Below are 22,087 nucleotides of genomic sequence, written 5' to 3'. Positions count from 1 at the left end.
ATTTAATCTTTTTCTTTTAGTACTATTTAGTAGTTTAATGCTTCAGACTTCAGAGCAGGGGAATGTTTTAATGAAGAGGTCTGAATACATTGAGGCGTTAAATGTGGCTGCAGTTGCTTTTGTTGACCACCAGATGTCACTAGATGACAGATTTGTTCAGCAAATAATACATTGGGGTTTTTTTATTATTATTATTTAATGGGTCACTTTTTTGGTAAGAGAAATACATTTTTAAGGCACTTTCAGAGTTAATCATTTTAGAAAAGGTTTGTGTTTAAATATTTCCACGTCTGTATAAGTAAAGAAAAATACAAATATTATCAGACTTTATTGCCATTCCATCATGGTAAAGGATTGAATTAGTGTAGAAATATCTGTTTTATCTTTATGGTTACCTTCTGTGTTATGCTTCCAAAATGGACAAAAGTCTGAAAATTAAAGCCTGGAAAATAATTTTTATCTGAAAAATATTTTTGAATGTCATTTTATGTCGCCTGTGAAATGCTGACTTTGAGTTTTTCTTTGCCTTTGCTGTTTTTTTTATATCATTATTATTGTTTATTGCTTATTGCAATTAGAAACATTTAATTGTGCTCTTGGTGCAAAAGTTTAACAATAGATTAAAAAATTGCATAAATATGCCAAGGGGTTGCCGTGGCAACACAACAGAGCCTTATATAGCACAACTGGAAGGAAAGCCTGAGTAAAAATAATATATGCTAACCTTTTCTTTTTTTTTAATAACCAGATTTGCTGCTTGGGAACATTCAATGAAATAATTTTTCTTCTCTTTTATGTTTTTTTTTTTTTTTCAGGGCTCCTCTGACACCTGATGAACAAGGTAACCCATGGCAACCATATTAAATAATGACATAATCCAAACCTACATAGCAAACATAATAGTTTTATGGTGTAACATATGTGAAGTTTTAGATTTTTTTGAAAACAAAAACGCTACCACTCAAGAAAATTAATCTGAAAAGGCAAAAACATTCAGTGAACAGAATAAACACCATTAAAATGTAATAAATTAATAATGTAAACTCTTTGTTGTACTGAACTTTTCATATTTTTTCCACTTGACTTTTTGCAAAGTAAAGATCTGAGTGTTTTACTTTATATTACTGCGTTTCCCTTCATCAACTCGTTATGCATTAAAACAGTTTCAACTGTTCAAGAGAATTTCAAGAGGTGATTTTTGAATCGTGACGCATTAACCAGAATCAAAAAATATTTCCACATTCTGCTTGTTTCTGGTGAATTAACTGAGACATGACTGGACTTGTCTCGTTAAAAAAGGAAACCCTGGAGCAAAGTTTAGTTATTTACAGTCAGGAATTCCCTGAACTCCCTGTTACTGCTAATCATTTCACTCTTTATTTTTCTGCACTGCTTTCAGTTTCACGTCATAAAGGTTAAAAAGGAAATTTCTGCACATTTTTTTCTGTGTTTTAAGCTCCAAAAGCCACTTATAAACTCAATTTATAACTTATTTCCTCTACTTTCTGGAAGTTTTTGCATTTTAATTATGCAATTCTGCATCAACATTAAAATTATCTAGTGCCACCTCCAGGTAGATAATGATCGTTTAGTGCCTATAAAATCATTTTAATGTGCTGCTGAGGCCACTTTTAGAAACACACATTTTATCCAAGAGTCAGACAGTCATGTGGTTTATTTCTGAGACAACAGGTTTGGATCTGTTGAACCTTTTAAATCACGATGAGTCAGATGTTTTTACATGTTCCCTTTCTAATGAAATTCTCCAGAAATCATGTGAGGAGATCTTGTCGTGACTTCGCTTTGTGTTTTTGTGTTTTGTTGCAGCTCTTCTAACTGCTGCCAGTACTGGAAATCTTCTACTGGTACGGTACTTTCCACTGGGAAAAAAAAATATTTAAAAACTCTAAAGCCAGTTCTGCCTGTTCGTTTACGTTAGGATAGAGTTGCATGAATGATCCACAGGATTTTCCAGTCTGTTTAGGATTTCTATTAAACAAAAGCACCTGTGAGTCATTAAATTAATTAAGTCTGACAAATTTTTCATTCCATACTTTAAAATATTTCTCTGTTTTTGTACAACTTTGTATTGTAAACTGAAGTATAAATCACCTTGTTTTATAAAAACACAACCCATACATACAGAAACCAAAACTCTGAATCTCTGAGTATGAAGTTATTTTTAACAAGCTTCCTATAAAACTTCTCTTTACATCTATGTGTCATAGTTCTACCTGCTTCATCTTACATGACTTATCTTAGCTGAATTTTGGGTCTCCGGTCCCTAAACTAGCTTTTAGTCCACAATTTTTTGACTGTATTTTAGTCGAAATTTGAGAAAACTATTCCAGGTTTGATGATCATGTTGCTATCTGAAACAGTCATGTGCCTTCATAATTCTGCCCACTTCGTATATTTGTCCAGATTAGATTTAAATGTTTAGCTTCCAATCATTTCCACACAGCTCTTTTAGTTTTGTCAGAGCAAAGCTTTGAGCTGCCTTACCAGAAGCAGGTGAGGCAGAGATGACATTGCACAAAACAAGTTTCACTTTTGCTTTCCCAAGTAGCAGCAGACCCAGGAAGTGTATAAGAGAGAGAGTAATGTTTATGTTATGGCAACAACAAAACTAGCTAAAAGCTACTATGATACAGCATTTATGAGCTCCATAATACCATCAAAAACTTGAGTTATCAGTTCTGGGATGCAGAGGCCGTGTTTCACTCTGATTTGTCCTGGATGAGTCCATGTGTTGCTGACCGAGGCTATGTTCACACTGCAGCCTGAAGTGACCCAATTCCAGTTTTTTTTGTCAAATCAGATTTTTATTTTTTTATTTTTTTGCGTGGTCTTTCATACTTCCGAATACATGCGGCTTGTATGTGATCTGTAATGTGAACTGCAAACGACTGAAAGTGTCCCGCATGCGCAGTAGAGGGTGCAATAACGTCACATAATGTGCTCAGTAGGGTTCTACCAACCGCCATAAAGAAGAAGAAGTGGCGCTCAGCGTTTGCGGAAGTGAACATGGATGCTAACGGTAGAACTTAGCTTAAACATTTGAAGTTGTTGTCCGACCGGAGCAGCATATAACTACTTAATCTTCATTATGGTCCGCTGGGTTGTTGATTTTCTTCCCGCTTGCGAGCATCAGGACTCAGAATGCGATCTTCTGAGATTCAGGTCACATTTGAAAAGATCAGATATGTATCGGATATCTAAATGGCCTGGGTCGAAAAATGTCCGACCTGTGTTGTTCAGAATGTCATGAAAAAATCAGCTACCGGTCGCGTTATAGCAAAAAAAAAACAAACTCGGAATTGGGTCACTTCAGGCTGCAGTGTGAACGCAACCTAAAACTCCACCAAACATACTTCTGCTCACTAGCTCAATATTCGTCTTATCTGTTTACAAAACGTTTCTCTGAACGTACGTCGATTTGGCCAGGTTTGAATTTTAATCGATGTTAAAGGTGTTGATTTTGAACCGAGTTCAAAATCAACATTGATGCAACATTGGGTGTTCCATCCGTTTCCAGTTTCTCGAAAGTTTGTGGTTCTTAAACTGCACCGGTTTCTCATAAGCACTTCCTCTTTTTTCTAAATCAAGTTTATTTGCATTGCATATTTCAGCAACAAAGCAGTTGAAAGTGATATAGAAATAGAAATATTGTCCCGCAAAGGGGAAATTTAGGTGTAACAGCCGCAACAGATATAAAGACTTGCATCATTCAGTGTTCAATTATGAAACAAGCAACAAACAAACATTTTGTCAAAATCACCAACACATCAAATATGTTGATCAGTGTTTCATTACTTCTTGTCAAAGGCAGTTCTAACAAGGTGGGCTGAAGTCAGTGTTTCAGCTGTTTTGCAGTTTTCTGAAAGCTTGTTCCAGATTAGCAGTGAACTGCTGAACGGTTTGGCACTAACCCAGTGATACGCCGGAAATGAAAGCCTGGAAATGTTCTTCAGTTGGTAGAAGGCTGACTTTGTAACTGCCTTAATGTGACTCTGAAGGTTCAGGTCTGAGTCCATCACTCTGACTCTGGATTGTTCCTCTAAAGGTTTGGATTAGAAATTTAAAAGCAATGATCCAAAGTATGCCTGAAAGCACTTCTTAAAAGTGGCATGTGATTTCAACGTATTTTTTTTCACTTTCTGCATAAAACCTGAAGATTTATGTACATTGTGGCATATTTTCTGTCCAGCTGACGGATAGCGTACGTCGAGGAGTCAGCTTGTTGGTGAGAGACTCCGGCGGTTGTTCTGCTTTACATCTAGCTGCCCAGAATGGACACACAGATCTGGTCAGCTTCATCCTGCAGCAAGGTGAGAAACTGAACTTTATTCTGATACATTTGGTAAATAATGTAGATGATTTTTATGATATTTTATTATTAATTTATTTGTTTCTTACCCTGCAGGTTCAAAAGTTCTCCTGGATTTAACCGACAGAGACAAGTAGGTTGGAAAATATGTTCACGTTATGTATTAATTATGAAGATTTGCTGATGTTAAACTCCACTAGCATGTTTCTCACTAGCATGTATAGTCACTCCATTTACAGGAAATGTGGTTAGATGTCAAAAATGTGTTGAAAATAGTCAATTTTTTATTCAATGGCATTTAACCCAGGTAAGATATTTATAGTTGGACATTTGTGTGAATTCACACCAGAAACCAATCTGTGTCCTACTAATTGTTGTTTTCTGTCAGTTTTGCGTCACTGTTGTCTACTTGTTAATGTCGTCGACTATCAAACCACACAGTTATATTTAGCTTAGCCTTCCTGTGTCTGCAGGGGGGAGACCGCCTTGCACAAAGCCGCCTCAGAGAAGCAGCATGCAGTGTGTCGGATGTTGGTGGAGGCCGGCGCTTCGCTGGGGAAGACAAACTTCCAGGTAATCAACAGATGAAATGGTAGAAATGAAAAGACATGAATCAGTTTCAGTAACTCCAGCTGAATAACTTCAGATCAACACGACATAGAAATGATTTACCCAGAAGTTGCTTTGCTGGCTTTAAGGGCGTGTCTCTCTTACCTTCTGGTGTAGCCTCAGTTTTAGTTTCATGATGTCTCATTTTAAAATAAACCAGCAAAATATGGTTTGTTTTAATATAGCAAAGGGAAAATTGATGTGTAGTTTGTAATTATTTGCAAAAATAAGTCAAATTCAGCTCAGCCTGTGCTTCTGCATTTAAACTTGATTTTGGTTTAGGTTGAAATCCTAAAATATGAACTTTGTGGTGGAAGCAATTTATAATCAAAAAAGAAACCGAAGATGCTAGCTGAGGCGGGGAAGCACACTTTGGTTTTGTTTTGTTTTTTGTCATACCATTTCCCTGAGAAACCCTCTCCTGCAAAGACAGGCAGCTGTTAAATGTTTTCCACTTGTAAACAATGGACTTCCGCATCAAATTATTTGGAAATAACCTTGTAACCCTTCTTAGACTGATGTACAGGAACACTTCCTTCTCTAAAGAATCATTGTTGATGTCTTTGTGTCCTGGCATTGTGCTACAATACACCTGCAAGCTGCTGAGCAGAAACAAAGGGGGATCACAGTAAAAAAAAAAACAAGCTGAAAGTTTCCCCACGGCTGCAAAAATGGTTTTGTTTTTATTAAATAGACATTTTTGGGGGTGGGGAGGTTGCCAAAGGTGACCTATTATGCTCCTCTTGTCATGTTAAATTCAATTAAGTTACTGCTGGCCACTCCCACTAACGCAATGTTTACACTACCATGTGAAAATAGCTGCAAATAGACACAAATGTACATTTCTGAAAAGCAAATGTGGAGCTTCCTGCACAACTAACAAGAATGCAGTAAGTCACACGTGTCAAATCAAATCAAATCTGGACTCTAGAAATAGTACATTCAAGGTTACAGTTGTGTTTTGAAATATTATGCTATCAATTATCTGTATTCTGCTAAATTAGGTCAAAGTGAAAAGATGTTTAACTTTAATTAAATTCAAGAAGTTCTTAATATTGTAAAGTTTCATCAAAACTTTCTGCCACGATCTTCCCTTTAAAGACATTCCTGATCTTGATTGAGCGATAAAACCAGCTGGCCAAATGTTCTGGAACTCTGCTGGGGTTGCTAGGTAACGGGCATGTGACTTAACAGTTAAAAAAGTTCATTTTCTGGTCACCAATAAACATTAACTTATTGCCAGAAAACAAGTCTGTTTTTTTAAAGTGCCTGACCCGTTTTTAGAAACAGCTGAGACCCAAATCAAAGTACAAAAACGTGCAAAAAAAGTGAAATTTGCAGAATAAAACAAGAAAATGTTTGCTGATTTTGTGTCGGACAGTGAGAAAACGTTTGGTTTCGACATACTTTTTGTTGAATGACCTACAGATTGACGTTGAGTTAATCTCCAATCCTCGTTGTTTATCAACAGGGGAAGACGGCGGTGGACCAAGCAGCAGGAGACTCTGAGCTCGCCGTCTTCCTGAGCTCCCAGCAGCAGACGTCATCCGGCACCAACGAAGACCTGGAGACGGCCGTCTGAGGCGCTGACGCTCCGTCGCTCTCTCCCGCCGGACTCTGGACTCTGCACCGGCCCGGAGCAGAGAGGAACCGGGAGGGAAGTGCCACACCTGTGCCAGATTTCACTCCGCAGGTGCAGAGGAGAACCAGGAAACGAACTGCCTCCGAACGCGGCAGCATTGCAGCAGAGATTTTAACGCTCGACTATTTATTTATATTTATTTATTCTATTTATTGGTTGTGCTGGTTGATTAACTTTTAACAATTGCAAGTGCAATTCGTCTTGTAATGGAGTTGTTTTGGTCATATTTTGCAACTATATTAAGTCTGGAAAATGATCAGGATTGCGATCAAAGCAGAATATTTATCCCATAAACCTGTGTGCCAAAGACATTACACTGTTGTGGTGTCATATCTAATCCAAATAACCACCGTTTCATGAATCCAGGTTGGATTTCCAGGTGAACTCAAACCTGTCTGTCACATGCTGCTGTTTTCGCCCGATGAGTCACAGCTCATTATGACTCAAGTACAGAAACCAAACTGCAGCTCTCTATTTCTCCCAAACAAAGATCTTCTAGGAAACAACGGACAGGGTTATCAGAGAAGGTTTTTAAAAAATGTTTTAAACAAAAGCGTGCTGTAGGATTTACCCTTCTCCTTTAAATACGAGTCAAAACAGCCAAAGTGGAGGTCACATGTTTGATGTGAAACAATTACCACAAATCTTCTCTGAAGCAAAACAACAAACTAAAAAAACTGAATGTAGCTCATCTGTACATCAGGTTTCATTTTGCGTTGGTCGTCCTGTTCGTGCCGTCCGTCCGGTCTGGAGTCAAACCAACATCATCAACACGACTGAACTTGTTTGTTTTACGAACACATTGACCTTTCACCCAGTTGTGTACATGGAGACATTAATAAGCTGATCTCGTCTGTGACGTTATAAACAGAAATCATCCACATGTACAGACACCCCTGGTAAAATGCTGAGAAAACCTTTAGAAAAATGTATCTTTTATTGCAGCAGCTTCATTTTGCTCTGGAAAAAACCTTAAATTCACAAATTTATTCATTTTTCATTAGGTCTGCAGACATATAAAAGCTGATTTTTGTCCATTTTAGTGTTTATTTGGCAATAAGTTTGGATCATTATGCTACTAAGACACCCAGAAATAAACCGTTTTCATGTTTTCCGGCTGAGTTTTATTTAAAAATGACCTCATGTTTAAATAATTTGTGTTTCTTGGGGCTTTAAGGAGAGAAACACTCTCTTTGTTTAATTAACTGTACACATTAGGTGGTTTTTTTTCCACATATTGAACATTTATTTTACATTTCAGGTAAAATCCTGATAGAGTTTAGCAAACTGTAAATGTCTCTTTTTGTGATTATGATTTCCAAACCAGTGGAAATCACTCCCTGCATGGAGTCAAGATAAATGTTTTGTTTGTTGAGGTCAGGCTGCTCTGTGCTTCTGGCGCATGACTTACTGTAGATTTGGACCAAGTTAAAAGCATAATTGTGTTTTTATAACCATGTCCTGACTTACAAAGAGCCACAAACGTCTGAATCTCTGATTTATTAAACCTTAGAGAAACTGCAAGTCAGGGATTAATAAACACAAGCTTTTATGCATCCTAAATGTATACTACTCCTACTGCAATAAAAGATAAACGTTATTAAAGGTTATTTTTAGACTTTTGTACTGCGGGTGTCTGTAGGTGTTGATTACAGCTTGAACTTTTGGACCACTAATGCAAAATTAATCCCTTTTTTGCCTGAAATGTAAATATTCTAAAGTGTTGCTTGTTTTTTAACACATTTTTTAAAAACTGAAATATATTAGCTGTTCTGTTTCAACAAAACCCATTCCTTAGGGTCAAATTCACTATTTTCTTAGCAAATCGTCATTGATTTATTTACCTGTCAGGGTAGAAAGGTGAGGATATGGCAGGCTGTTTTAACATAAAATCAGTTTCAATACACTTATATTTCAAATATCTGAAGTTGGTTTAGGATTAGATGTATTAGTAAATACTTTCTGGCTAGTATAAATTGTGTTATTGATTTGTAAGGAAGCTTTAAACCAACATAAATACAATTAATTACAATAATTATAACAACTTTCAGGTATGAACAATTAAATTATGACTAGTCATAAAATAATTTAAGATATCTCACTTTTTATTCTGATTAGTCATAAGTCTATCTAAAGATATCTAATAACACAAATATTAAAAATATCATAAATGTATTTTTAGATGGGAGATATTTGACTGATGCAAATGAAACTGAAAGCAAATAATGTGTCTCAATGTCCCAGAAAAAACAAGGACATTTATGAGCTCCAAAAGTCGGAAAAGTAGCTATAAAAAAAACTCAGAAATGTTTAGATCAATCTCAGAAAGTTTCAAGAAATTTAAATATTAATGTTCAGACATTTTATACTTTTACATCTCAGATGTTTCCAAGATTATTACAAAAAACCTGAAATTAATCTCAAAACTTTTGAGTTTTTTCTGGCAAATTTTTAACTTTTCAAGCTCAGAAATTTCCGTATTTTTCCTAGAAAGCTTCCAAGATTAATCCGGAAATTTACGCTTCTGTTTTACAGTGTAGCACAAAGGGGCCATTCTTAATTCAGATATGTAAAAATTTTATTTTTAATTATGTTCAAGATGCAGTATCTTGAATTGTAATTACAAATAAATGACAAACCCAGTGACATAACTTGAGGTACTTTGAAAGGAATTGAAAAATATAATTGAATATATCTTGAATTATTGTCGTCAGAATTTCAGTTTAGTCAAAATGCATTTTTAGGTACCTGGATTCTAATTACCGATAGTCAGACGAAACTGATTTTATGCTAAAACTGCCTGCCATACTTTAAGACACCTGGCTTAAAGGAGGAAATCACCTGAGCTGCTGATGTATTTCTGTTGATTGGCGATAAAAACAAGGAAATATGAGTCTGGGATCTCCCAGCAGCTTTATTACTTTGAATCAAACCGAAACCTGTTGTCATTTTTTATTGGCTCGTCCTGAATCATAAGGCGTTTCCATAGAAACGTGTAGCGGGAAGATGTGACTCACAACATATCCAACAAAATAAAAAAAGTGTACAGATTAATTTATCCTTCACCACAAAGTGTGTTTGCAGTATTCGTCCCAAAAAAAAAACAGAAACCATCTGAGCCATATTCAGTAGAATATAAAGATGTTTATTTTTGTTTTTATTTCATTTTTTACATTTCTCTGTTTGTTGTTTACATTACATTAATGTTTAACACAGTCGAGCATTTAGCACCGAGGAGTATTGAATGTGCAATGTCGAGTTGGAGTTTCATTTCTTTTGTACTTTAGAGAAATTAAACAACTTTACAAGGTTTTCTGTGAAATTCACTAAAATGTTCAGGAAGTTTCGTGTATATTTTTATTTACTTTAGTTTCTAGATTCCTCCTTAAATTAGCCTTATTTTGATCCAAATAATTTAAAGAAAAGATCTAATCTGAAAGCCACGATGATTTTATTTAACTTAATTGAAAGGTTCAAAGTTTTATTGTTTTCATGTGATTAAAAGTTACATTTATTGGCAGTCCTGGTAGAAAGCCTTAAATATCATTCATTGCAGCAGCATAAATTGAAATTTTATGTTTTGTTCAATAATATTCCACACAGCCGGAGCAAAAACATATACATTTTTGTTAACTTTTTAATATGTTTGTTATAAATTGGGTTGAATAATTACTTTCTTAAAATGTCCTTATTTATGAAAATTCAAATGGCATGAATTTGTCATATATTTTTATCCAAAGCCAACATTTGCTTCAAACTAAAACGTTTTCTAATTTGTAATATTTGTTTTCTCTACTGAATAAATGTACTCAAATTAAAAGGTGGACTTTTGTGCTGCTGTTTTGAAAAGATTTTTTTTCAATTTGAAAAATTTTTAAATGTTTTTTTAATAATAAAAAATGGTAAATGCTGTTTTTTTTTTTTAAACTGAGACACTTTCTAATTGCCAATGCTAATGATCAGAATCTGCAGCAGCATTATTTTTGATGACATTCCTGAATCAGACTCTTCTGTCTTCCTCATCACATTCTGCAACTTTTACCGGAAACTTTCTGAACTAAATTTACTTTTGGATGACGACAAACGTTTGTTGCAAAATGCAGGACTCCTGCGATGGCTTTGGCTGTCCGGTTTCCAACTCAGAGCGCTTCCTTTTGGGATTATAGAGAAATTGATTTTATGTGAATGATTCTAAGAGGTGACTGTGTGAAAAGGTCCAGCCTGTTCTGAACGACACAAACACATCTCACTTGTGCATGACGTTTTCTTACCTCTTTTGGGTCCGTTTTCTGGTTAATGACATAAAAAAAATGGCATTATTGTTGTTTAAAGTATTACATCATTCTAGTTTTGAAAATTATACCTGAGTTTCCTTCAAGTTTGGGCATGTTTTGGCAGTATTTTTCTTCTGCTTTTACATTTCATTTTCCTGCTGCTGAGATTACTTGAGGTTTATTTAAAGAACTGGTGATTCTTTTTGTTTCTGACCTCAGTTGCTGTTTGAGTGAATGTTGGAGGAAAGTTGGTGATTTCCTCATTGATCTGCAACAAAAGTGCTTGTCATTGGACATCTAGATGTAGAAGGGGCTCCGCACTTCTTGATTTCTGTGTTTAATTCTACAACAAGGAGCCGACTGAAAACCACTAATGTATCGAAGTTATGCGGTTTAGTACGTGTACAGTATATATGTAAAGATGGTCATTACAGTACAAAGTCCATATTTTGTCAAATAAAGTACATCAAATTTATTTCAAGCTCACCAAACAGACTTTATTTGTAGATGTAATTTGTGCTAACGACGCTAACGTGGTGACTGCTAGCATCTACTAGCATGCTACAGCGAGAGTGCAACCACATAATTTTCCCATTTGTTGAACAGGATGTTAGTGCTAATATTTACGTCAAACTGGTAACTATCAACATATAATACAACTTTTACATGTTTAATTCGTAAAATATCCATTAAAGTAATATGGTAGTAGCATTCTAGGCTAACTCAAAGATGCTAATGCTAAGTTTAGTCAATTCAGACTATCATTTATTTACTATATTTCACATTGAGTATTTTTGGCCATCATTACCCTGCCAAATATTCACTTAATATCTATATTATTTTCAGTGTTGTTTATTAAGTATTGGTATAAATACACATAAACCGAGTACATGTACAGTTTTGGTCAAACGTTTACATCCACTCATCATGGTTTTTAAAATCATTTGATTATTGAATGCAACTTGAAATAGGAGAGCAACACAAGATTTCCTTTACTGAGGATTTTCTCTAAATAAATGTGTCCATACTCCTTCATTTATATTTAATTTAATAAAATACAACTCAACTACACACTTTGTAGCTACAGACAAGCTAGTTCTGTCTGGATATAGGAACACTCCTCTTGGCAAATTTAATGGAGTTACTTTAATTTGATTGGTTTAATAGCACAAACCTGGTCCACTGATTTTCAAAAATGTTTTCAAAATAATATATTAAAAACATTAGAATTTTCTAAACATTAACCAACTTTATCCATTCCAAAACCAGCTGGATGTGTCTTTGGTAGCAACAGCCAATTCAGTCCAGGTTTTATCCACTTATTAGCTATTGATTTAAGGTAAAGTTGGGAAAATTCAGTTCTTTAGTATTCCATTCACTTTTGCAATTCAAAAAGAACCATTTTTTTGAATTGAACCAACATGATGCTAATGTTAGTTTATAGCGATCTAAATCAGCTTTTTTGTTTTACTGAAGCTTGTTACACATATGTAAACAATCACCAACATAATCTCATAAGGAAACATTTTTAAAAACTGTCAAGACGTGTAATAAATAGAACATCTTTATTATTTTACCGATATGTTTTCTTTGCAGCTTAATAAATTGCTAATTAATCTAGTTATTGTTATATATTGTTTGGTTAATTGCCCCTAACCTTTGACAAATATGCCAACAGAGACACATTCCTGTAGATTTTTTCTGTTAGGAATGCAGAAATCCCAACTTCCAGGTAGAAAACAGGCGCCGCTGAACTCCCTGTAACCTCAGAGTGCTATCTGAAAAATTAGTTTCCTTTTGTTTACTTTTCTTTCTTGCCAAACTTGGTCAATAGCAGCCAAAGCCACAAAATGGGAATGACAAGACGTCAATGAAGACTTTTTCTCACCGTAAGTGGAGTTATGGTAGAAGTTTGCCTTTTTTTATTTCCAAATATAATAACCAATAAAATGAGTACAAGGACACAGAGATTTTTATGCTTTTCTGTCACTCAGTGACAACTATTTTTGATATAATTTTCCTACAAACACTTTCTATAAACCTGCCAAATGCTGTGAAAAGCTCATCTGGTTCCAGAAAGAAAGGAGTGAAGTCCAGCGGCAAGGAGGACGAATCGCCTTGTTTGGTTCCTGTTTCTGCCAGTGGTGGTTCTGTATTTGCCATTTTGTTCACTTGCTTCTGAATTTCCTCGCTACATCTATGACATCCTCCTAAGTCTCATCATTGACCAACAAGATAAAGTTCTTTATCACTTAATTCTATTAATAAATATTGTTTTGTCATTCTAATCAGAGTGACTGCTGTCATTTCCCATCTTTGGATTTTTTTTCTTTGTGGATTTTCATTGACTGATGTCTTCCAGTAAAGTTGAGGATTTAGTTACTTCCTGTTACTTCTGTCAGCTTTTGGTTTGGCATTTAAAGATGTTGAAGTGTTGTGCTCTGTTACCATGCTGATGTGTGTTGTGAGTCATTCACCCCTTCTTTTAGGAACTGTAAATAACACAACTCCTGGGAAGTCCATTACGTGACCACGCCCACTTCCGGTTTGTGACCAATCACACAATATTTCTCTTCCTGAGCTCTTGGTCTAATTAGACCCACCTGGGTTCATTTTAGTAATAATCTGCCTCATCTGGTTGCTTCCCTGTGTATCAGTAAGTTATACTTGCCTCATTATTACTACACAGAATATGATGTCAAATCTAATTAAAGAAGTGATATTATGCGTTTCTTTAAATTAAAAACAAGGAAGTTTAGGATACAAAGAAAACCAAAAGATATTATGACTCTGACTGAGGATAATTTTGAAGTCTCGGCATATGAGGATCTCATGATGTTGCCATTGGCTTTACTGTTAATGACATGAAAGTCATGTGGATTCCTTGTGACAAACAGGCCAAGAGCAACATTTTTTTAAAGTACGACGGAGTGTTAGGGCTATTATAAATAGAAAGAAGATTGAAATTTCCGCCCAAAAAACTCAGAAATATTGAGATTTTGACTTTTGAAACTCAGAAATGTACAATTTTTTCTAGAAAACTTGTGAGATATAAAACTTTCTGAGATTTTTTGGCTGTAATTTACAACTCCCTTTTTTACACCACGGTATGAAAAGCTGTAATTCTGGTCCCCAGAACCGATCTACCAGACTATCAGGTGTGAATATCTTCAGACACATCTGAGAGCTACAGCCAAACAGAACGTACCACACCGTCACTGTTTATCATACATGTAGCTATAGAGCCAAAGAAATAAACCCAGATTCAAATGATTCTTAAAAACAAACATGTCACATGCCTTAATATTTCTGAGTCATCATATGACTAAGTAAAAAAAAAACAACATGTTAGTTGTCTAATGAGTAAGTTGGTATTTCAATGGATGCATCTAGACTTTAGATCAGTTACTCAATGTTTTGAACCGTTGGATACTTTGAATAACTGTTGTGCCTGAGGCTTAATGGTTTCAAATAAACTTATTTTGCATTATTCATTTGTAATCATTTCCAGGCCAAAAACGTATGAAGAAATTTAAATAAAGCTGTTAGTGTACAGTCTATTACCCTTTTAATGTACCCTGAACAACTGAGCTAAAAGCAAACTGCTGTTAAAGGGAGGCGTATAAAATAAACAAATAAAAAAACAATTGCTCCCCTTTAATGGATGCTTTGTTTAAACACTATTTAATCCAGTGCTTTCTGTGTTTTGATACATATCTAACATCAAATATGGCAACCTTAGAAATAAATTTAAACTATCCTAGCAGAATTAAATGATTTTAATAATATTTGCCTGATTTTGCTAAAACATAGTTTGCACTAAGGTCACGTAGAATCAAGCTTTTCTCATGACAGAAGGATAAGTTGGGAAAGGGTAAAAAAATAATATACAAAACCTGATGTTTACATACATTAAATAAGACACTCTCCAGATCTTTTACGTTAAATCAGGCTAAATTGGCTCTGTTTTAAGTTTGTGGGAAAAAACTACCAAATAATTAGGTAATTTTTTTAACCATATTCTATAAGTTTACGTATACTTCTACATGCTTTAGCTTGGCTTTATTTAGAAGTAAATTGTGTTTTTGTCAAGGTTCATAGTTTTTATGAGCAGTTTAAATGAAATTTTCTTGCAGGAGTCTTGTCTTAAACATGATAGGAATATTTGTGGTCAATTGAAGTTTCAATCTGTCACAATCTGTTGAACGTAAATAACTTTTTCAAGGTAAGATGCTGAAATTAAAGATCAACAGTTAAGTTGATTTTTTTCTTTTTTATTTTGTTCAATTGTATTCGATATGTCACATTAAATATATCATATTAAATGTTGATTAAGTTTTTTTTTCCTTCATTATTATTTGTCAATGTATCACTTTCAGTTTTTTTGAAGATTTTGATTTTGCGTTAAAGGGTTATAAAGTTTATAGCGTAACCCGTAATAATTTTTTTTTAAGATGGTAAAAATAATGTCTGTGTTTTTTACGGGGGTTTTTTGTTTGCGATTTAAACAAAATGTAAAAGTAATTCAAAACGAGACTAAAGAGCAACGTAAATCGTCCAAAGAAGGTCAAACATACAAGGAAATAAGCCTCCATGTTTTAAGTTGGTTTGACGTCGACGTGAATGACGTCATCAACGTTATAAAAAAATGGAACGCAGCTCACGTACGTTGCAGTTGGTCAGTTGAAGTCGGAGGACGAGAAGAGGACTTTTTATTGCTCGAGAACTGTAAGTACTTTGGCTTTCAGCATCTTTGGGTTTTTTAAAATTAGGTTTTATCATTTATGACGAGACTTAAATACGTTTTTGGTTTAATTTCACCGTAAAAAGTTAAACCTCCGCGAAAGCTGACCGAAATGTGACCGCTAAACTAGTAGAACTACGATGTTTTTTTTTCCTTTTTACTGAATAAGTAATACATATGTCGAGATCATTTCTTTTTTTAACTTGTCTTATTTTGTCTTGTCACAGTTCAGGTTTTAATGAGTGTCGTCATTCAAACAGCTGTTTGAAGAAACTCCGTCAACATGCCGCAACATGAATTCAGTGAACTTCCTTAATCAGAAAATACATTTTAAATATCCAAAAATTAACTTAAACATACAAGAAAATTAATATTACACAGGCAAAATCGGAGTAGGATACATTTCTTGAGTTCATAGACATGTAGTTTTAGGCTTTTGTTGTATATTTTTTTAGCGAAAGTACGTATGCGTAAGATTAAACTTTTTTGTACAGCAACCCAGATGTGCCAAAAAAAACCGAGAGCGATTTTCTTTCGTTTCGTTTTTCTTACATATTTAAAGTTTCACAATACAAAATTTTAGTTTATGGTAATTTATTTATTTAATATTTTGGCCAAAGAATCAACTTTTCTTCGACATTTCTAAGTGTTGAAAAATAAGGAAAACAGTAAAAATGTTATATGTTTTTTAATATAACTATGTATATTTTTAGATTTAAAATGGATACATGAATATATATATATATATATATATATATATATATATATATATATATATATATATATATATATTAGTTTAATAATATAGTTTAGGCCAGTGTAGGTATGCAGACTTTTTATATTTCTGTGTCAGACTCCATTTAGAGTTGGAATAATTAAAGAATAAAAATGTAAATAAAAAACTCATGTTGAACTTTGATAATAATCATAAATATACTTTTTTTTTTTTTACCCCATTTTAACGGAGATTCTGAGATTTGCGTATATAAGAAAGAATTTTTTTTTTTTAAATTGTAATTGTAGTTTTTCATTTATTACTAAGGAGTTGTTTTTGTCTATTATCATCCTTGTCTTTGGTTCTGCGGCTGCAGAAATCAATTCATTGGTAACCAAAGAAAATAGTTATTTGCATCTTAAATACAGAAAATTAAAACGTGAGCCTCTGATACTAAACGTTCAGCTAGAGAAAGGTTAAATTATAACTAAAATTATTAGTTTTTTATTATTTTGATAAATAAATACAACTTTGATATGTTTATGCAGATGGAGAACGGCAAAGTGGAAAACCGCGTCGCAGAACCTATCGACAGCACCACTCACTTGGACTGTAATCTGAACTCTGATAAAGAAAACATGGAGGACACGGTGGAGTTCAGACTCATGATGGCATACGCTCAGAGGCGGCGGCCAGCGAAAGCCAACACACCCAAAGCAAACGGCTCGGCCGCAGAACAAACGCTGACTCAGACATCTGGAAAGACTGAAAACAAGGAGGAGGAGGTGGAGGAGAAGAAGAAGAAGAAGAAAAAGAAGATATGGAGGCATCTGAAAGTGATTTTCAAGTGTGTTCAGCCTCAGACAGTGGAGCCAGAATCACCACAGGATGATGACCTCAACGGCCCCATGTACCGACACTTTGTTCCTGAAGACAAAGAAGATGAGCATCACGGTAAAACTCCTTGTTCAGATTCAGATTCAATTTGTGCAGAAAAAAATCTGAAAACATCTGAAGAGGCTTTTATGGTTGTAAAGGTAGAAAAAAAATGTTTTTGTTCAGTTCAGGACCAAACAATGTAAAAAAACAACAAACAGAAAATCAACTTACACTTAAAATTAACTTAGTTACAATTAACAAGCAGGAGTAAAAACATATTTAACATTTACAATTTAGCTTGTAGCTTAATTACTTGTAAATTATGATATAAATGTTGTAATTTAGCTACAAGCTTAATAAAAATGTTTGCTTATACGGACAAATTAATAATTATAAAGCGACTGATGTTGAGCTAAATTATTTGCTATTAGTATTATTGAACAAAATAGTGAAATAATTTTTTAATATTGATGTCAAATACAGTAACTCAAATTCTGAGATGGAAAAATTATGCCTATTTGTTAAACACGTCTGGTGAAGATGTGGAATAAGTCTTTAAATAAATTAATCTTTTATTGCAGAAGCAGATTCGCATTGTTAAATATTTATATTAGTCTAACATTTAATTTGAGTATAATTTATTCAGCAGAGGAGAAAAAATCCCATAGAAAATATATTTTTCACTGACTGTTTTGTTTTTTGGAAATTCTATTATTATAATATTTGATTTTCTATCTGAACGGTGGATTTCAGAAGTTTTCAAACTTCATTTACCAGTTTAAGTTTTATCAGGTTACAACCACAAAACAGTTCCTTGGATGTTTTTTGTGAACTATATTTGTCGTCGTTTTGTAGAAATAGTTTCACTAATATTGAAGTGTTTTATGGTCAAAAAGTCAAACTTTGTTGATCCTGGTTGGTTTGTAAAAGCAATAAGAGGGTGAAACATCCAAGTGGATGGATACTTTTAATAATCACTGGAAGTGTGGTAGAAAACAGCTCAACGTTTGCTCTTTTTTTTACCACTGAATGAATATAATCAAATTAAAGGTTGAAATTTTATAGGAGAGTTTATTTTAGACGTCTTTACTAAGTGTGCCATAAATGTAACAAGTTCTGTATTTCATCTTCTACAAACTGCAACCTTAAATCTGATGCTTTGTCAAAATATTAGACTGAAATAATTAAAAAAAATAAAGTGAGCAGCAACGGAAACGACCCAGTTGATGTAATTTTTCTGCTTGTTTTCATTTCAACCTGATAATTTGTTTCTGTTAGCTGAAGGTCAGGATGCGATGGAGGAAGTGGCCGACCGAGTGATCGGGATTGCCGATGAATTTGATTTCACTCCCGAAATGGATCCGTGCATCGAGTCCGATGGCAAGTCTCTGATTTCTACTTTGAGCCCTAAAATGTTCTTTTGAATTAGAAAAATAATTTCCTCTAAAATCTTTAGCAGGGGAAGATGATGTGGAGAAGATGATTGGTCTGTTGCTGAGGGACCAAGGCGACCGGCTGAACGACGAGGTAAGGAAATGACAGTAAATCGAGTTCTTCCAGGAAGTCCAGCTGCACATGACTAATGTTCAGCATTGTTATTATGCAATGGAGTTTCCAGTTGGACTCAACAATAAAACACTCAGACTCAGTCATTTATGACTCCTCCAGAGTTCATGGGTTGAATTATTTTCAGTTTTATCAGAAGCTGGAAAAAAATAAGCCAATGAGAAAATATCAAAATATAAACAAAAAAGACCCAATATTTCTCTGAAATATTATTTTTTTGATTTTAGCTGACTGTGAAATTAAAATTAAAGTTTTTAAAATTCCATCAAAGTGGGCGGAGCCACATGACGCAGGGGGGTGTGGCCAGGTTTAGAGATGAGTGGGGGGCTAAGTGGGGTTATCATCAGAAGCATTGTTGCTTATTTATAAACTTTATCACTATATTCAGCAACTTTTTGATTAACAAAAACCAACAATTGATAAATCGAGTGACGTTTTTCTGTGTTGTTGGAGACTTTTATGGAGACAGCGCTCTAATTTTGGTGGTTAGTTACACATTTAAAACAGCTTTTTTCCCCCCAAAACTAACCAGTTTATTTTTGTGTCCACCCACAGTTTGACCTGGCGCACATTGCTGCAGACCTTTTTTTAGACTACAGCTTCTTTGCGAGACTTCTCAACAGATTTCTGATCAGGATCGGCTTCAGGAGACCGGACTCTGACGCCTTAGGACCGCAAGCAGCCAACAGAACCCAAATTGCTGCCGCCCTAGAGGTGAGAGCAGCTTTTTGCTCCACAGCTTTGCAGCTTGTACCTTTTAATGCCAGTATTTTGACTCATACAAATGTTTTTCTTGTTTTTGTTTTTTTTTTGTCATCAGATAACAAGTCGTCTCACCTCTGTCGAGGCATTGCCCAAAGTCAAGTTATATAAACATGGAGCTCGATATTTGCAGGAATATTATTCATCGTGGGCTCAAACGCAGGGCGGATACGTAAGTACATTCTCACTTCCTGTTTTAAATAATCAGAAAAAGGGCAAAAACCATATTTGGGAATGACACAGTTGCACTCCAGAGCTGTAGGGGGCGCTATTTAATATTTACTGCAGTCTCTTTTTTTTATTTTTGTTTCTGTCGTCATCCATAAAACAATAAAATCAAAGTATAATTTTAGGTCTTTGCTGAAATATTGTGGGAATAGGAATGACTGCAAACATACATAAAATACATCTATATTTTAATTTTGTTTAAGAATGTTTGTAAAATATTGTGTTCAGAAAAATAAAAAATCAACTACATTGAGTTCGTAATGTTTTAAAATAAAAGAAGAGTTTCTGTTTGTGATGGGAAATGGCGCCCCCTTTAGCTCTTTACTGCCATTATTTTTTAAGCCTATTAATAATAAAAATGAAACACAGATTACACTCAAAATAAAACATTCATTATAAATGATACTTAATAAAAATCTCCATTAATTACAAGAGAAATGAAAGAAGTAAGGATTACATAAAAAGCTATTTTACATAACTTAGAAAAAAGCATTTGTTATATACACACATCAAAATATCAGTTATATTTTTTTAAAGAAAATTTATTGAAAATATGGCAAAAACAGATGAAGTATACAGGAAAATACAACGCAAAAATTCATATCTACAAGTTTCTCTGAGAGCCTTTTAATTGGTACAGAATGTTGTCAGCAATGACTGGAAATAAAGATTTCAAGAGAAAAAACTGTGGTTGACAGAAAATAGCGCCCCCTTTAGTTCCAGAGTGGTTCCATTTCCTAATATGGCACCACTTCCTGTTTTCTGTATCTAAGTAAACTCACCCAGTTCTTTCTAAGCCTTCTGAAACATGTTTGATCTTTCTCCAACAGGAGGCAGTGTTTCCTGATGAAGAGGAAGTTGACTGATTAGGAAGTTGATTATTCATTACAACAACAACAAAAAAATGTGTTAAAATGGTGCGAAGAAGAGAATCACTCAGGACCTTCATCTGTTTACAAGGAGCAGTTTTCTCTCTGCTTGGACTAAAGTTAAAGAGGAAATTATTTTCACATCAATTTAATGGAAAGCATTTATTATACAGACTGCCATCAACAAAAATTAATTTATTTAATTATGTAAAACGTATGTCTCATTAACGCACTTGCACTTTTATACAAAAAAAGAAATTCTTTAAGTTTTTATGTTAATGTTCTTTTGTTACCAATAAGTGTAAGCATTAAATTATATTTTTGAATAAAAACTTTTTGTGGGCACTATGTCAGTTTTCTTATTTCATGAAGATAATAAAAGAAGGTTTTTGTATCTACAAAAAATGCCAGAGTCGAACACACGGCCAAAAAAAAGGTTCACACACTTATTTTTTAAACCACAGTTAACTTTTAATTATAGCTACTTTTACTGTAATATTATTTTGATAAACTTCTCCAGTTATCTTGTACTGAGTATGAGAAAATAACTGAAAACCCTCCTCTGGAATATCTACTCAACTTGTTCAAATTAATTCAAATAAGAACGTAGTTTTATAAAATGAGCCATAAGTCGTGTTGAAGAAAATGTATGCATAACAAAAATGGTTACTATTGGCACAACTACTAACTAAAATATAACTTTCACTGCAATATTTTGTTAAAATCCATTTTAAACCTAATTACTTGATGTTGAGGGTAAAATATTCGTTTTATATACTCTGTATATAAAATAACGTAATGCAGAAACTTTTCACTGTAACTTCTGTCTCTTGTAACGGGGTCTATTTATTCTCATGGCTAATGTTATACAGCAGCGCCGTCATGAGGTCATAAGATGAACTGCAAGTATCTAAAGGTGTCGATTTAACTGGTTTTTGATTTCTTAAAAATTAGGATTTGATCGTAATTTAGACATGATTTGCTCAATTTAATATCAAGTATGTTTACAGAGGGAGCAGGATTAGACTTGGTTAATATGCACCTTAACTGTTTTGGAATCTGTTTTTATTAAACATTTAACCTAATATTTAAGTGACTTACATTTCTAACATATTTACAAAATAATTTGATTATCTGATTTGCAAAGTTTCACAATGAAAACTACAATAAAAACTTAATGAGAAGGTTAAAAGTTTATTTTTTCAGGCTAACCTTTAGGATGGACAGAGTCCTTTATTTAAGTGAGTTTATTACTTTTTGTAAAGTACATTTTATTTCAGGAACAGAAGCTCGTTTCAGGTGATCAATAAAGGAACTAAAACCGCATAAATCTTGCTTTAACTTTTAAGCATTTATATTGACCTTTTTCTATGTATTTCTATGAAATTTAAGTTTGTTTTGTCTTAACAAAATTAACAGTAGGTTTATTTGTTTACAAAAGGTATTTTGCATATAAAACTACATTTAAA

At 33.9% G+C, this 22,087-nt stretch overlaps 2 protein-coding genes across 6 annotated transcripts in view; both read left to right on the top strand.

Moving 5' to 3' along the window:
- Positions 1-11,330, top strand: part of dgki (diacylglycerol kinase, iota) — a 76,215-nt gene extending 64,885 nt beyond the window's left edge. For all 4 annotated transcript variants that reach the window (XM_032589941.1, XM_032589942.1, XM_032589944.1 and 1 more), the window contains 6 exons: positions 816-841; positions 1,828-1,865; positions 4,211-4,331; positions 4,427-4,463; positions 4,804-4,903; positions 6,411-11,330. In XM_032589941.1, coding sequence (XP_032445832.1) covers positions 816-841; positions 1,828-1,865; positions 4,211-4,331; positions 4,427-4,463; positions 4,804-4,903; positions 6,411-6,521 — 433 coding nt within the window. In that variant the 3' untranslated portion in view covers positions 6,522-11,330. The remainder of the gene's footprint in view (positions 1-815; positions 842-1,827; positions 1,866-4,210; positions 4,332-4,426; positions 4,464-4,803; positions 4,904-6,410) is intronic.
- Positions 11,331-15,473: 4,143 nt separating this feature from the next.
- LOC116737027 (apoptosis facilitator Bcl-2-like protein 14) lies at positions 15,474-20,966 on the top strand. Of its 2 annotated transcripts, none has more exons than XM_032589978.1 (7): positions 15,474-15,583; positions 16,863-17,268; positions 18,472-18,573; positions 18,653-18,720; positions 19,315-19,473; positions 19,580-19,693; positions 20,580-20,966. In XM_032589978.1, exons 2-7 carry the CDS (start codon positions 16,863-16,865, stop codon positions 20,613-20,615), a joined length of 885 nt encoding a protein of 294 aa, XP_032445869.1. In that variant the 5' UTR covers positions 15,474-15,583; the 3' UTR covers positions 20,616-20,966. The 2 variants fall into 2 exon arrangements, with proteins under 2 accessions (XP_032445869.1, XP_032445868.1); XM_032589977.1 differs by having other exon boundaries at positions 18,650-18,720.
- The last annotated feature ends 1,121 nt before the right edge of the window (positions 20,967-22,087 follow it).

The sequence above is a fragment of the Xiphophorus hellerii genome, chromosome 17 (genome assembly GCF_003331165.1).
Source record: "Xiphophorus hellerii strain 12219 chromosome 17, Xiphophorus_hellerii-4.1, whole genome shotgun sequence".
NCBI classification, from domain to species: domain Eukaryota; kingdom Metazoa; phylum Chordata; class Actinopteri; order Cyprinodontiformes; family Poeciliidae; genus Xiphophorus; species Xiphophorus hellerii.
The sequence above is the reverse complement of the archived record's forward strand: the minus strand, read 5'-3'. Positions and strand labels throughout refer to the sequence as shown.

Excerpts from the sequence above, each read along its gene's own strand:
- LOC116737027 (XM_032589977.1), top strand. The coding sequence starts at position 16,863 with ATGGAGAACGGCAAAGTGGAAAACCGCGTCGCAGAACCTATCGACAGC. Across the intron at positions 17,269-18,471 it reads CAAAGAAGATGAGCATCACG|CTGAAGGTCAGGATGCGATG; the intron begins GTAAAACTCCTT and ends TGTTTCTGTTAG. Across the intron at positions 18,721-19,314 it reads GCGACCGGCTGAACGACGAG|TTTGACCTGGCGCACATTGC; the intron begins GTAAGGAAATGA and ends GTCCACCCACAG.